Here is a 13,063-nt window from a genome sequence, read left to right as displayed (position 1 = left end):
CCCTTTGGAGCCTATTTTGGATTCATTTATATTGCAAGTCAATTTAATTTATTTTGTATTATTATGTGGAATAAGAATATGCAATTTTTTATATATAAGTTTTTTAAAATATTTTGTTTTTTATCACATCCAATTTAGTCTACGTACTCATCAAGACATATCAACAAACGACATTTATATATCATGAAGTATGTGAGTATTGATGGAAACATGATCTTGAACATATGTTTAATAAACATTGATAATTCTCGGATGGAGTATTAACTAGAACGGTATATATTTAAAAGAATAAGTGAACAGTCGAATCACATGTGATTTTGCACTAACATCACGTATAAAATCACATGTGATTCACACGACTTTGCCCCGCGACCCGTAGATGCAGCCATAGGGTCGCCCCCACACTTTTTTGGCCATTAAAATAAAATCACATGTAATTATATACATAATTTAACCGTTTTCATATTCTATTAAATATTTAGCATTTTCATTTCATCCTCGTTCAACATATAAAACAACTTGCAACAATTCTATTTTCTAGATTTCATTTGTTAAGTTGTCCATATCCCATGAGGTTCCCGAAGGGATCATTTGAAAATACAAAGAACTAACGACATACAAATCTTAAAGTATAAAGGAATACATATCTTAACTATAAATCTAAATTATATAATTAAATAAAATATTTAAAAGATGGGTTGACAAATATATATTTTAAATAAAATAAAACCATTTGAACATATATTTTTTTGGTAAAACAAAAGCAATCGATCAAAGCTATCAATACTTGTTATGATATCTACAATGTTATACAGATTTGAGATCATGTTAGACTAAAGGTTTTTCATGAGACCCGTAAGGCTAATTCTCAACGCTTGAATTAGATCTACAATCTAAATATTCATAATCACAAAATTACCACGAGACTTCTCAATAATCACAAAATTGCCATCATGCAACTTTAGACCATTAGATCATTAGCTTATAAAGTTAACCAATTAATATAAATTGGTCTTACGGGTCTCACGAAAACCCATGATACACATCATCACATACATACATGCATACACTATTATACACACAACATATATGTGCCTATATTTCAATTCAAAGTTAATATTTAAAAATTAAACATTCATATTTTTCTAATTTATCAACTCAAAACTGGTATTGAAGAATAAGATTTTTATTCATAAAATATCAGTGTTTGATTTGATATCACAAACCAGATTTTAACGTATAAAAATACAAAATTGAGGAAGAAACAAAAGAAAAGAATACTTTGCTTCTTGCTTCAACACTGTTGTCACAATCAGTAGAAATGAACACGTTGTCTTACACACACATACATACATACAATGAATTGGGATACTTTAAGATTTTTATTGCATGATAGGAATGTTATGGATGAAAGCACCTCAATGATCAGACGCTCTGAAAGGACACAATGATATTTTCATAATAGTTTGGAACTTCGATGACATTATGGTAGGAGGGCACGGAGCTTAACGTAGCTTAATCCTCCAGAGACTTTAACTGACCATATTAACATATGCATCGAGGATTTTTCTAGATTTTCTCCAAGGTTCATAAAATTAATCGATGTTTATGCAAAAGTGGTCGGTGGTTTAAAAAAACCCTGACCATCCAACCACTCAACACACACATAGTTTAACAATTTATTTTAAATATTCATCATAGATTTTTGTTTTTCGATGAACAATAAAACATATGTAGCATATTAGAAATGTCGTTGCATTACGTGTTTCAATTTAGAGAATATGGTTATTTATACAAGTAGTTATTAATTATTTGATATATATATATATATATATATATATATAATTTGTATACACATAGATAGAGTTATATGATGTATTTTTCTTCTTCAATAAGATTTGTTTTTTTCCACATGATATTTGTAAATACTCATATTTTTTATGGAATTTATCAAAAATTGACGAGTCTAGACCGCGTAAATTACTGGCGTATTCAAGTTACGGTACGACTTTTTCAGACATGCCGAAATGACCGAAAAAGTCATAAAGTAACAACTAAAATAGACAATTAGATCAAATGCTTTTATGATGATCGTCATGATCGAAATAGTTGGAAGAACTCAAATAAAACTTCTTCCATTTTAATATTACTTTTTAATGATGAACAGTAAAAAATAGTCAATGGGTTATTCAAATCAAAAGCTTTTGATTCAATTGTTTAAACTATCATTCAAACAACTTTACTAGCATTAGTTTCAACCCCGTGTTTTCATTCTAGAAAAGAATGATGAAACTCTAGAAATATGATAAAAAAGATAGGTAGATTTAGCGATGATATAAGTTACATTTCGTCTTTATATATTAATACAATTTGAATAAATAAGAGTTATGGTTTCAATTACAGTCTATTGATGGAAAAAAATTGTATGATGGTTTAAAATCCAATATATTTAAAATCCAACATATTTAAACGACTCAACAAATGTGTTCGATTTACACCAAGAGCAAAGAATCAAGAAATCGAGAACGTGAGTTCTAGAGCAATTGAATGAGAGATGAATGAGAGAACTTTTAATAACTCATGGTGAATATCAGTTTGATTCTCACCTTAAGGATGGGGAGAAGACATAGAGGTATGAGAGGGTGAAGACATAAGTGAAAGGTGTCAAAAGTATCTTGGGAACATGAAAAGAAAATGTAATAATGTACATTGGTAACTTGTACTAAATGTTATTTTAATTGTAAATCAAAATATTTTTAAGATTGAATGCATAAAGTAGTAGTACATAATGAATTATGAGTTGTTTTTAAAACTTTTAAGACTTTGTGTATAAATGTATAGTATTTTATGTATTAAAAATTATTTTTAAGAGTTTTGATAAATTTGGTTTATAAAGTAATATAAATATATTTTTTTAATATATAATATAATATAATATAATTTTAATATAAAAAGAGAAAAATAGTTAGAAGAATAAAAAGGCTGAAATTGGGTTAAATTCAATAAAAGCGAGTGGAGTCATCCAGAATTAAGTCCAAAAAGTTGGTCATGTTTTGAATTCTTCCCGTACCATTATCCAATATTCTATTCTATAAAACCATGGTTAACAGCGAACCACAATTACTGGGTATTCCTTTCCTTCTAGAATTAATACATTTAATAAACTTATTTTCCAATATTCATTAAAATTAAATATAAAATTGAATTGATTAAACTTAAGATATTATATAAATTAAAATAACCTTTTTTAAAACGTTATTACATCCACATTGAATGTCTATAATTCATATGATTTCAACAACTTTAATGACTCATCTTGTATTCATATAAGAAAGTTACCTAACTTTCTTATATAATTAGGATATGAATATAAATCAATTTAAATGGCTACACTTCAGTTTATTTTAAGTTTATATTAAAAAGTTTATAAAAATATAGTGTAATTAGTTGTTGAAAATAGAAGAAATTTGAGATTTTGAGCTTTAATGCAATATTTTATAGTCTTACTGAATAGAGGACTCAAAGAGGCGTCCAATGGTATATTTCGGAATCAAATCGAAGCTAAAACAAAGAAGTTATGGATTGGCGTTTTTTATCATATTTTCAACTAGGATTATTGCATTTTGCATACCATTCGGCTGGGAGCTTTTCTTGGGCGATTTGAAGTCATTCTTGGGTGAATTTGGAGCCACGAAAGACAGAGGTTAACATCGGGATCGAAGATCTGAAGCCATATTCGTTGATTATTCGTAGAGACGACATGTCGCCGCAATAACTTCTTGCTGAAACATGTTGTCGCTAAATGCGCGTTGCTGAAAGTCACTTTTCTAGCAGTCTACTAATAGTGAATTTTCTGATTGTGTATTTATTTAATTGGAATTACTTGATAACTATGGCAACTGAAGTGTCCTATGTGAAAATTTATCAATGTGATATTCGTCTATTCAATCAGTCTCTACTCTCTAGTTCCTTTGGTTCGATATTCGTACTTACCGTACATATTACATGATTTGATATCATATCATACACTTGCGGTTAGATTTGTAAACCCACTTATCAATCCCCCGCTTGATGTAGGTGAAAGGACACTGTATTTATAACCAACCAACCACATGTGTTGTTTCATCGGTAAAACAATACTAAATTATCAAAAACAGATCATAAAGATCAACCCATGTGTCGTTTAATTGGTGAAACGACATTGCATTGGTAAAATAAATCAATACAAATCAACTCATATGTTGTTTCATTGGTGAAACAACACTCTTGTTGTTTCAAAAAGAGAAACAAAGTTCAAGTCTTTAAATGTTATTAAAAACATGATCTTTGCTATTTTCATCATCTCCTTTGCACCTATTGCTCAGTATCAATTCAATCTGAATATTGTCTTCAATTCTTGTTTATATATATATATATATATATATATATATATATCTTTGATTGTATATATTTCGTGTTCTTAGAAATATGATGTAGACGATGAACACGAGTTCAATTACGACGTCAACAAGTCATAACGAGCCAGATCATTAGGGAGAGATTCGTCCCGAATGGAACTTGTGTAACCATGGAGACATGCGATCTCCAATCGACCTCACACACAAAAGGGTTTGAACCACTTTGAAACTCGGAAAGCTTGATCAAGATTATAAACTTGCTAATGCAACTCTTCTTAATGCGACCAACATATGATGGTATGCACTACCATTTATAACTTTCATGATATATATCTAGCACGACATTTATAAATGAAGAAAAATGAACGTTGGTTGTTAGATTATCAAAATATTTACGGTTCTCATTTGAATCTATACACCTAATAAATAAGTAACTTTGGGGACACTTGTCATGTTTCTGTGCGACGATTATGAATTTTTCACGCCTAAACATGTATCTAGACACAATTTTCACTTACGGTTCAAATAGGTCTATTTAAGTGACATATGTCCCTCTACACGTTTATTTTCCTGTTTTCGTGGTGTAACTAATTTCGCAGACTAAGTAGAAATCTCTGGATTGTCATTCCTTAGACTTATAAGTTTGAACTCCTTTTCCTTAGTTAAAATTCAGAATTGTCTGTCAGACTTGTAAGACATACCAGTACAAAAGTCTGAGAACAAGTCTGAACTTCTTTTTATCAGTTAAAATTCAGAGTTGTCTTCCAGACTTGTAAGACATACTAGTATAGAAGTCTGAGGAGAAATCTGAACTCTTTTTCCTCAATTAAAATTCAGAGNTTGTAAGACATACTAGTATAGAAGTCTGAGGAGAAATCTGAACTCTTTTTCCTCAATTAAAATTCAGAGTTGTCTTCCAGACTTGTAAGACATACGAGTATGAAAGTATGAGAAAATCAGAGTTATAAGTCTGAATTTAACTCTGAAGTGGCCTCCAGACTTACAACATAACTCTTGGAAATTTCAGAATTGTAAGTCTGGATTTAACTCCGAATTTAACTCCGAATTTAACTCTAGAGTGGTCATCAAAACCGGATTTAAAATTTCAAATTCAGATTTTTGAATCATTTTTCACAAAGCAATATTACCCGGGAAAAAATTCCAAGCTGGCCTCGCAGCTCGACCCCAGCCAGGGGCTCTGCCCCTTGGACAGTTTCATTAAAATTTCATTAAGTATTATATGAAACAATTTCATAACCATATATGAAACAATTTCATCAAAAAAAAATATATATTATATGAAACAATTTCACAAGATCAAACGATTTCATTAAAAGTTTCATAAGATTAAACAATGAAATTGACAGATGAAAGTGGTTTACACGGTTTGTACAAATTAGATAGTTTGCATTTGATCGATGATATATATATATATATATATATATATATTACATGTGTGTGTTTTTGTTATATATATAGCAACTTGTTACCCATCTATTTTTCAAATGGCATTGGCTGTCTGCCTGTCCATATCCTGTGACGTTCCCAAACGAATCATTTAAAAGGACAAAGAAGCAACGACATAAATATCTAATAGAATAAGTGAGTGTGTGTGTGTATATATATATATATATATATATATATATCATATATATATATACATATATCATATATATATATAAACCACAAATCTCCATGATTTTATTGAAACTTATTTAAAAAGTATTATTTTTTTATATTTAATAAATAAAAATATCAAATAAAATAAAACCATTCAACATACAAACTTCTGTAAAAGAAAAAGATTTGAATACGCATCAACATTTATTATGATATTTACATCCAATTTGTAACAACGGTATGAAGGGTCATATCATATGTGATTACAGAATAAAATCATATGTGATACTGATACAACATATCTTCAAGAACGCGGACGACTTGGTTAACACGACCCAGATCATGGAAAACTGTCGTCCGCACGATGCCGTTTAACTTGATGTGCTTGTATCACATTTGATTTAGCTCGTACTTCAAGAAAATTGACCGCCTTCTAGTTTGAACTTGTTTTGGTGCGCATACGTATGCATGTGGTTGACAATGTCTAAAATACCCCTAACAGATACCTATATCGGAAATGTCTAAAATACCCCTAAAATTGTTTAATACCCTTTGAATTCATACCATTCTAGCAAGGACTTTAAGGACATCCTCCATAGATGGCCTATGAAAAGGATCACATTCAACACAAGCTTTAGCCAAGACTCCTAAACACAAAGCTTCAGCCAAAGGGTAATCATCCTTTAAATTAGGGTCAATAAAGCTCCTCAAATGATCAAAACACCCTCTCTCATTCCCCTCGCCTCCTAAAAAACCGATCGATTTTTCGTCCGTTTTTACTTTTCCCGATAAAATCTCGAGCAAAACCATTCCGAATTCCAAAATATTCTCTTTCTCTGATGCTTTCAGAACATCGAAATTCTCGTACTCTGAATTGGACGATCCAATTTGCAGTACGAGATTTGTATTTCTTGACAAGACTGTCAGCTTTGCCCTCCACTTTGACGTCACGAAAATGTTTCCGCTACCGAGCCCTGTTTGCATGTACGGAGGGACGATGCAATAGTGTAGGTAATGTAACCCCATGGCGACATCAAACGCGATCTGAGTCCTTCGATGCCAGGTCAAACTTGACGAATTAGTCAAACAATCTCGTAAACTCCCGTTCCCCGGGTGCTCCAAAACAAGATACGACCACGAAGATTCATTGTAACATACCCCGATCAGTTTCACGACATTCACATGGTTGATTTTCGAATAGAGATCAATTACGTGGCGAATTTCCGAGAATTCAATCTCTTTGACTAGAACTTGAACATCATCGAACAACCCTCGATATGCATTTTCGCTTACTTTACAATCTTCGTTAAAATCCCTTGCAACTTTTTTGATTTCGTCGATCGTAAAATTATACAAAGAGTATTTTATGCCCGCAAGGAGATCAGGAGACAGACACGAGCTCGGTGAGCTTCTCGTGATCGGGCTTTGCCGTGATCGTGGGGAGCTAACTCGAGGCGTCGAAAATGAGGTAAACGAGCTCCGCTGCATCGAAGGTATGACAAAAATGTCGCGTTTGCATTTATTTAATGCGTTTACATACAAACCGGTCACGATTAATATCGCTAGCACCAAACCGAACCCGATGATCGAAACAACAATGTACACTTTCTTGAGTTTCGCGGTTTTCACTTTTCGTTCTATGGGTTTTGTTGGGTAAAATCCGGGAGTTGGCGGTTGAAGATTCGGGACGCTAAGATTAATCATGGGTTCTGAATACAACGGTATCAAAATGGTCGAGTTGGGATAAATGGTCGTGTCCGGAGTTAAACCGTTAACTTGCAAAACATCGTTCATCGAAATATCAAACTTCGTACTAACTTTTATAACAGAATCTCCTGAAACCAAAGGGTATGTAACCAAATATTTATAGGGTTTATTAGGGCAAGCACATTTTAAGGGCACATTAAGAACAAAACCAACCTTAATAACGTCTTCTAGATTCGGGTTTTCTTCAAGAAGCGTGATCGTTCTCACCAATCCTTCGAAAACCCCACAAGCGGTGTCGGAAAGTGTCGTTTTTTCCGTGATCGTATAGTTGATTCGGGTCCGGAAAACGTCGCCAGAGCAAGAACAAGTAACAGGAATAAGAACTTCTCTATCTGCAGAGAGAAGGTCGGACGCATAATTGATGTTGTTTAGGTGGAGCAAGGTGGTGGGTGGTGATCCAAACAAGGCGGAGATGGCGGAGATGGTCGGAAATTGATGGTTTGATCGGAAAATCAAGAAAGTTTGGCAAGAAATGTTGGTTAGGGTGGTGTTAGTGCAAGTGTAGCTTGTTCCTGGAGCAAAACCATGTTCGATACAAGACGTTGAATCGTAGGATTCTTGGCCATAAATCGAATTGATCGAATTCATGAAAAATAGCAACCAGATGGAAATCATCGTGTTGCCATGAAACATTTCGGGCTCTTCGATCACATGGAAAAACGAAGCGATTGAACACACCTACAGGTTGAAATTTGAAGAGGCTATAAGAAGCAATAGAAGGAGGTAATCGATGATTGGGTTATGTTTTCTTTCTAATTAATTTAATGAAAAATTATGGATATGCATAATGTAAACAAGCTATTTGGTTGATTTTTTATTAGATGATATATATATATATATATATATATAGGCTGGTTCAAATACTAATCAAGATTATCGTGTTAACTTTGTTAACCGATCTTGGCCATTAATTTGAATAATAAACGGTTGTGATTTAATGATATTTAAAAATTAATTATTAAATTAATATTTTCAATTAACATATGTGAACAAAATATCAAAGGGTATTTAGGTAAAAAGCAATCTATTATTGATACACGAGTTGTCAGACATATAATCAACTTGTGTATATCCTCAAAACACATTAAACAAAAAAGATTAGACATATGAACAACATGTGAACCGTATGAACATCTTCTGTATATTCAGGAGCCAACTCTGTTGTATGTACATGAACACCTACGAAGCTTGTGTTCACATGCATCACATATACTGTTCATATTCATGTGATGTGATTATGCATATGTATCGATATGAACATTTATAGTCTTTGATATGTGTTCATTTAAACAAAATGAAATGTCATACTAATCACTTACCAATAGGAACGCTTTGATCATAATCTTCATTATCGGAATTTGAATTCCGACCGTAGTCGTAGACGATTTTAACTTTCTCATTTCCATTGTTATCAATATGTTTTACAATAGGATTATCCATATTACTCGGATGATACGGAAATCTTTTACACTTACAAAAACAATATCATTATATGTATAACATCACTTGAAAATTACGATCATGAACACGTATGAAGATAAATTCAGAATTACATCATGATCATTTAGTGAAATCTTTAAGATTTGTAACTCTCAATTAATTATTAGGGAGTTACATAAATGTCAAATTACCTAATTACTCTTATATTTAATATATGAGTTACATTTGAACATAAAGTAAAGATGGAATATGATTGGTTAGGCTTGGTTAGTATAGTTAACACAAATTTGTTGGTTAGTATTTGAACCAATCGCTCTCTCTCTCTCTCTCTCTCTCTCTATATATATATATATATATATATATATATATATATATAAAGTTTGTTGTCTTGATTAATCTCTCAGAATGGATTGGAAATATTTTTTTGTTTGTCAGGGTTTTTTTTCATATATAGGAACGTGTTTTTTAATTAAGAGAGACATAGTTGAAAAAAACATGTTTTCTATATAAAGATCCTCCTAGAAGTTTATTAAATGAACCACTTTCTATATCATTAAGTACCAAAGGGTCAAACATAACTGATCGAATAAGTTGTATATCCTATTAAGCTTATTAAGCTGCTAACAAACAGACTCTAATATATGTTAAACTACTTGATTTTTATGATATCTGTAAGATCAAATTATAATCCTTTTATTCAATGAGTATTTTCGTTTTTTAGATTTTGCCAACCTTTATAGCTATTAAGCAAATGTGCAGATGTGAAATCGATTGAATGTATGTAACGATCTCTAATGGAGGCTTTCTATAAGAAACTACTTTTTATATATTTGTTCACATCATTTCCAACTTATTAAATTAAGGGGTTGTTTGTTTACCTCTTAATAACTTCGATAAAAGGCAGCTTCTGAATCATTAAGTGGTGAACATTGTTTGGCAAAAAAAAAAAAAGTTTGACTGTTAATGGTTTTAAAACCCTTTGAATGATTTTGTATCTTATGCCTCCTTGAACCATGAAGCACCCCAATTTCATTATGGACAATTACCAAATAAGCATATTTCATATTTCACTATACTATAAGAGTCTCTTAAGCATTCTGAACCATGTAACCATATTGCACTAAACAATTCAACAACTCTCAAACAATCCTAAGAACATGAATAAAGTTCACAATAGGAGTTCTCATAAGAACCTCTTTCAATTTCTAAAATACACCTATTTGAGCATATGTTATAGCATAGCTGTCAGTACAAAAATACACCTAAATTTCTAAAATCTCCATTTTAATTTTTTAAGTAATTGTCGGTGATGCTTTCACTACACTTTTTACTTATAAAAACCTTTCATTGAAGATGGTAACTGAAAATGGATAAACATCCGCATCTTTTTTGTCATCCGTCAGTTAAAAGTATTTTAAAGTTTTTGTCAATATAACTGTTTGATCAAAATTTTAACAAATTCATAAACTCGAATATATTTCACTGTTATCGTCAAAACTCTTATTTTTATATAAGCTCAAATATTAAAAATATTAATTAATTAATTTATTTATAATATTAAATTGAAGGTAGCATCACTAGCCGGCTGACAAAATAATGTACAAACGTAATCATGCTTTATTTTTTAAAGACTACTTGTTTGTATTTTACTGATTAGAATCTTTTTTTCAATAGTAAACTACTTTTTTTAATTAATTTGGATATACAATTCGTTATGCGAGCCGACTAATCTCAGAACGACCATCTGTTTTGCAGATAGTTCGGAGTCATCGCATTTGAACCTCCGTAGCCACAAGAGAATTTTTATTTTTCCTTGGATTTAAACCTAGGATCTACGGACACTTTTGATCTTTGAAGCCAAGCTCAAACTAACTAGGCACTTTTGACCTAATTTAGACCTAGGACCTACTAGTACTTTTGACTTTTGACCTAATGTAAAATTTATTAATTGAAAAATGGTTGTTTAGTAAATAAATTATTTACAAATTATAGTTATTATATTTATAAAAAAAATGTTTAAGAGTATATAATATATGGCCCCATAAATTTAATGTTTTTTTAAATATAGTTAGAATTGAGATTTTTTATAATGTTGAGAGTTGAGACCCAATGATCTCTGCTCTTTACCCCTCCAACGATCTGTGGCGGTCATTAACAGTGAACCGCTCTGTCTCTTCTTCTTCTTCTTCCCAACTCTACCCTAACCTAAAATCAAAATCGAAAGGCATAAGTTCATAACCGAAATGCAAACACTATAATTTAACATCAACTTACAACAAGAACTATAACGAAAATCAAAACTAAACTTAAAAACCCTAACCTAAAACGATACCCAAAATGGAAACCACAACCGTTCACCGAAGAAAGAAGAGCGCGAGCGGGTTTGCCCACTGTTCATCTCCAAAGCGAATAAAATCATAGATCGACTTAAGAAAAATATAATAAAAAGAGACAGGGAGGTCGGTGTCCATTTGGTGGAGTTCATCGGAGTGAGAAAGAGAGAGAGAGAGAGAGAGAGAGAGAGAGAGAGAAAAGAGAGGTGTTCGTTGAAGACGACAATCAGAGCAAGAGGAGTTCATCGAGACCTATTGATACTTGAAGACGGGGGTGGATCGGGGTGGTTATGGGGGAAGGGTTTTTTTCCCTGTAAGTGGGCTACTTTTTAACATAAGATTGTGAACACTTTATTAAAGAATAATTATTGCTTTTTATATATTTATGTTAGAAAATACGATGAAGTTATAAATATTAAAAAATACATATTTATTTCACTTGTGAAATAGTTATGTTTGTAGTTCGATTTTGATTTCATGATAACAAATTTGTGATTTCCATTTCACAGTCGATATTATTGTTTTACTTTCTGGATTTTTTTTATTAATTTGGATATCCAACTCGTTATGTGAGTCGATTAATTCCAGAACGACCACATGTTTTGCAAATTGTCCGGAGTCACTGTATTTGAATATCCATTTCATTTAATATGTATTGATATTGACTTCGGGGGGGTATAGTGGAAAATCTTATCTACTTTCGGTTTGAATCTAGATTATGTCAAGGTTCGGATTGATATATTGATTAAGAGGGAAATCTTGTTACGAGCCTAAAATTGATTAGGACTTATGAACCACTCACAGCGTGACACATGTCCATCTTCAATGTGAATTACATATTCATGATGAATATGACTGTGTTATTCATAATGAATCGTACATTAATGATGAATAACATGATTGGTTCTTAGGTTCTTAAATTAAAATCAATCATCAATATCTAATTATCTATACTATATTAATAAGTACGGGTAACGGTTAATGTTGGAAAATTAAAAGTTACAAAAAAATAAACATTATGTACAAGTTTGAAATTTGCACAACCTCCCACGTCTAACATGATACTAAAAATCAAATTATTTTTATTTTTAAATTATATTTTATATCTTTTAAGTTAGTTATTTAATTTACTTTATATCTCTTACTTTTTTGTTCTTTATTTTATTTCTGTATCATATTAACATATATAATTGTATATTAACTAAAATATATTAAAAATGTGTTTTTTTTACAAATTATATCATTATAATCAACTCGTCAATACCTTCAAAATGAGCTCAATATCGAATATTTTCGGATTTAATTATATTATTAAACATCATAAATACGAACGAGTAATTTCTAATACCTACACTTTGTACCTTATAATTATTTATTTGATTTGTTTTATATCTCTCATTTTTTTCAATTTTTATTTTACACCCTTATCATGTTAAATACATAATCATATATTATTAAAATACATTAAAAATACTTTTTTTTTACAAATTATTCTGTACTTTTAGT

General features: G+C 31.1%; 1 protein-coding gene across 1 annotated transcript; it reads right to left on the bottom strand.

Annotated features, from left to right (window-relative positions):
• Nucleotides 1-6,575: 6,575 nt before the first annotated feature.
• Nucleotides 6,576-9,224, bottom strand: LOC112520139 (lysM domain receptor-like kinase 4). Its single transcript, XM_025128440.1, has 2 exons — nucleotides 9,104-9,224; nucleotides 6,576-8,296 (listed from the first exon to the last, which is right to left on the bottom strand). The coding sequence occupies exons 1-2, from the start codon at nucleotides 9,222-9,224 to the stop codon at nucleotides 6,576-6,578; spliced, it is 1,842 nt and encodes a 613-aa protein (XP_024984208.1).
• Nucleotides 9,225-13,063: the final 3,839 nt, after the last annotated feature.

This window comes from Cynara cardunculus, assembly GCF_001531365.2.
Source record: "Cynara cardunculus var. scolymus isolate 2C chromosome LG 10, CcrdV1, whole genome shotgun sequence".
Classification (NCBI taxonomy): Eukaryota; Viridiplantae; Streptophyta; class Magnoliopsida; order Asterales; family Asteraceae; genus Cynara; species Cynara cardunculus.
This window is presented reverse-complemented; position numbering and strand designations above follow the sequence as displayed.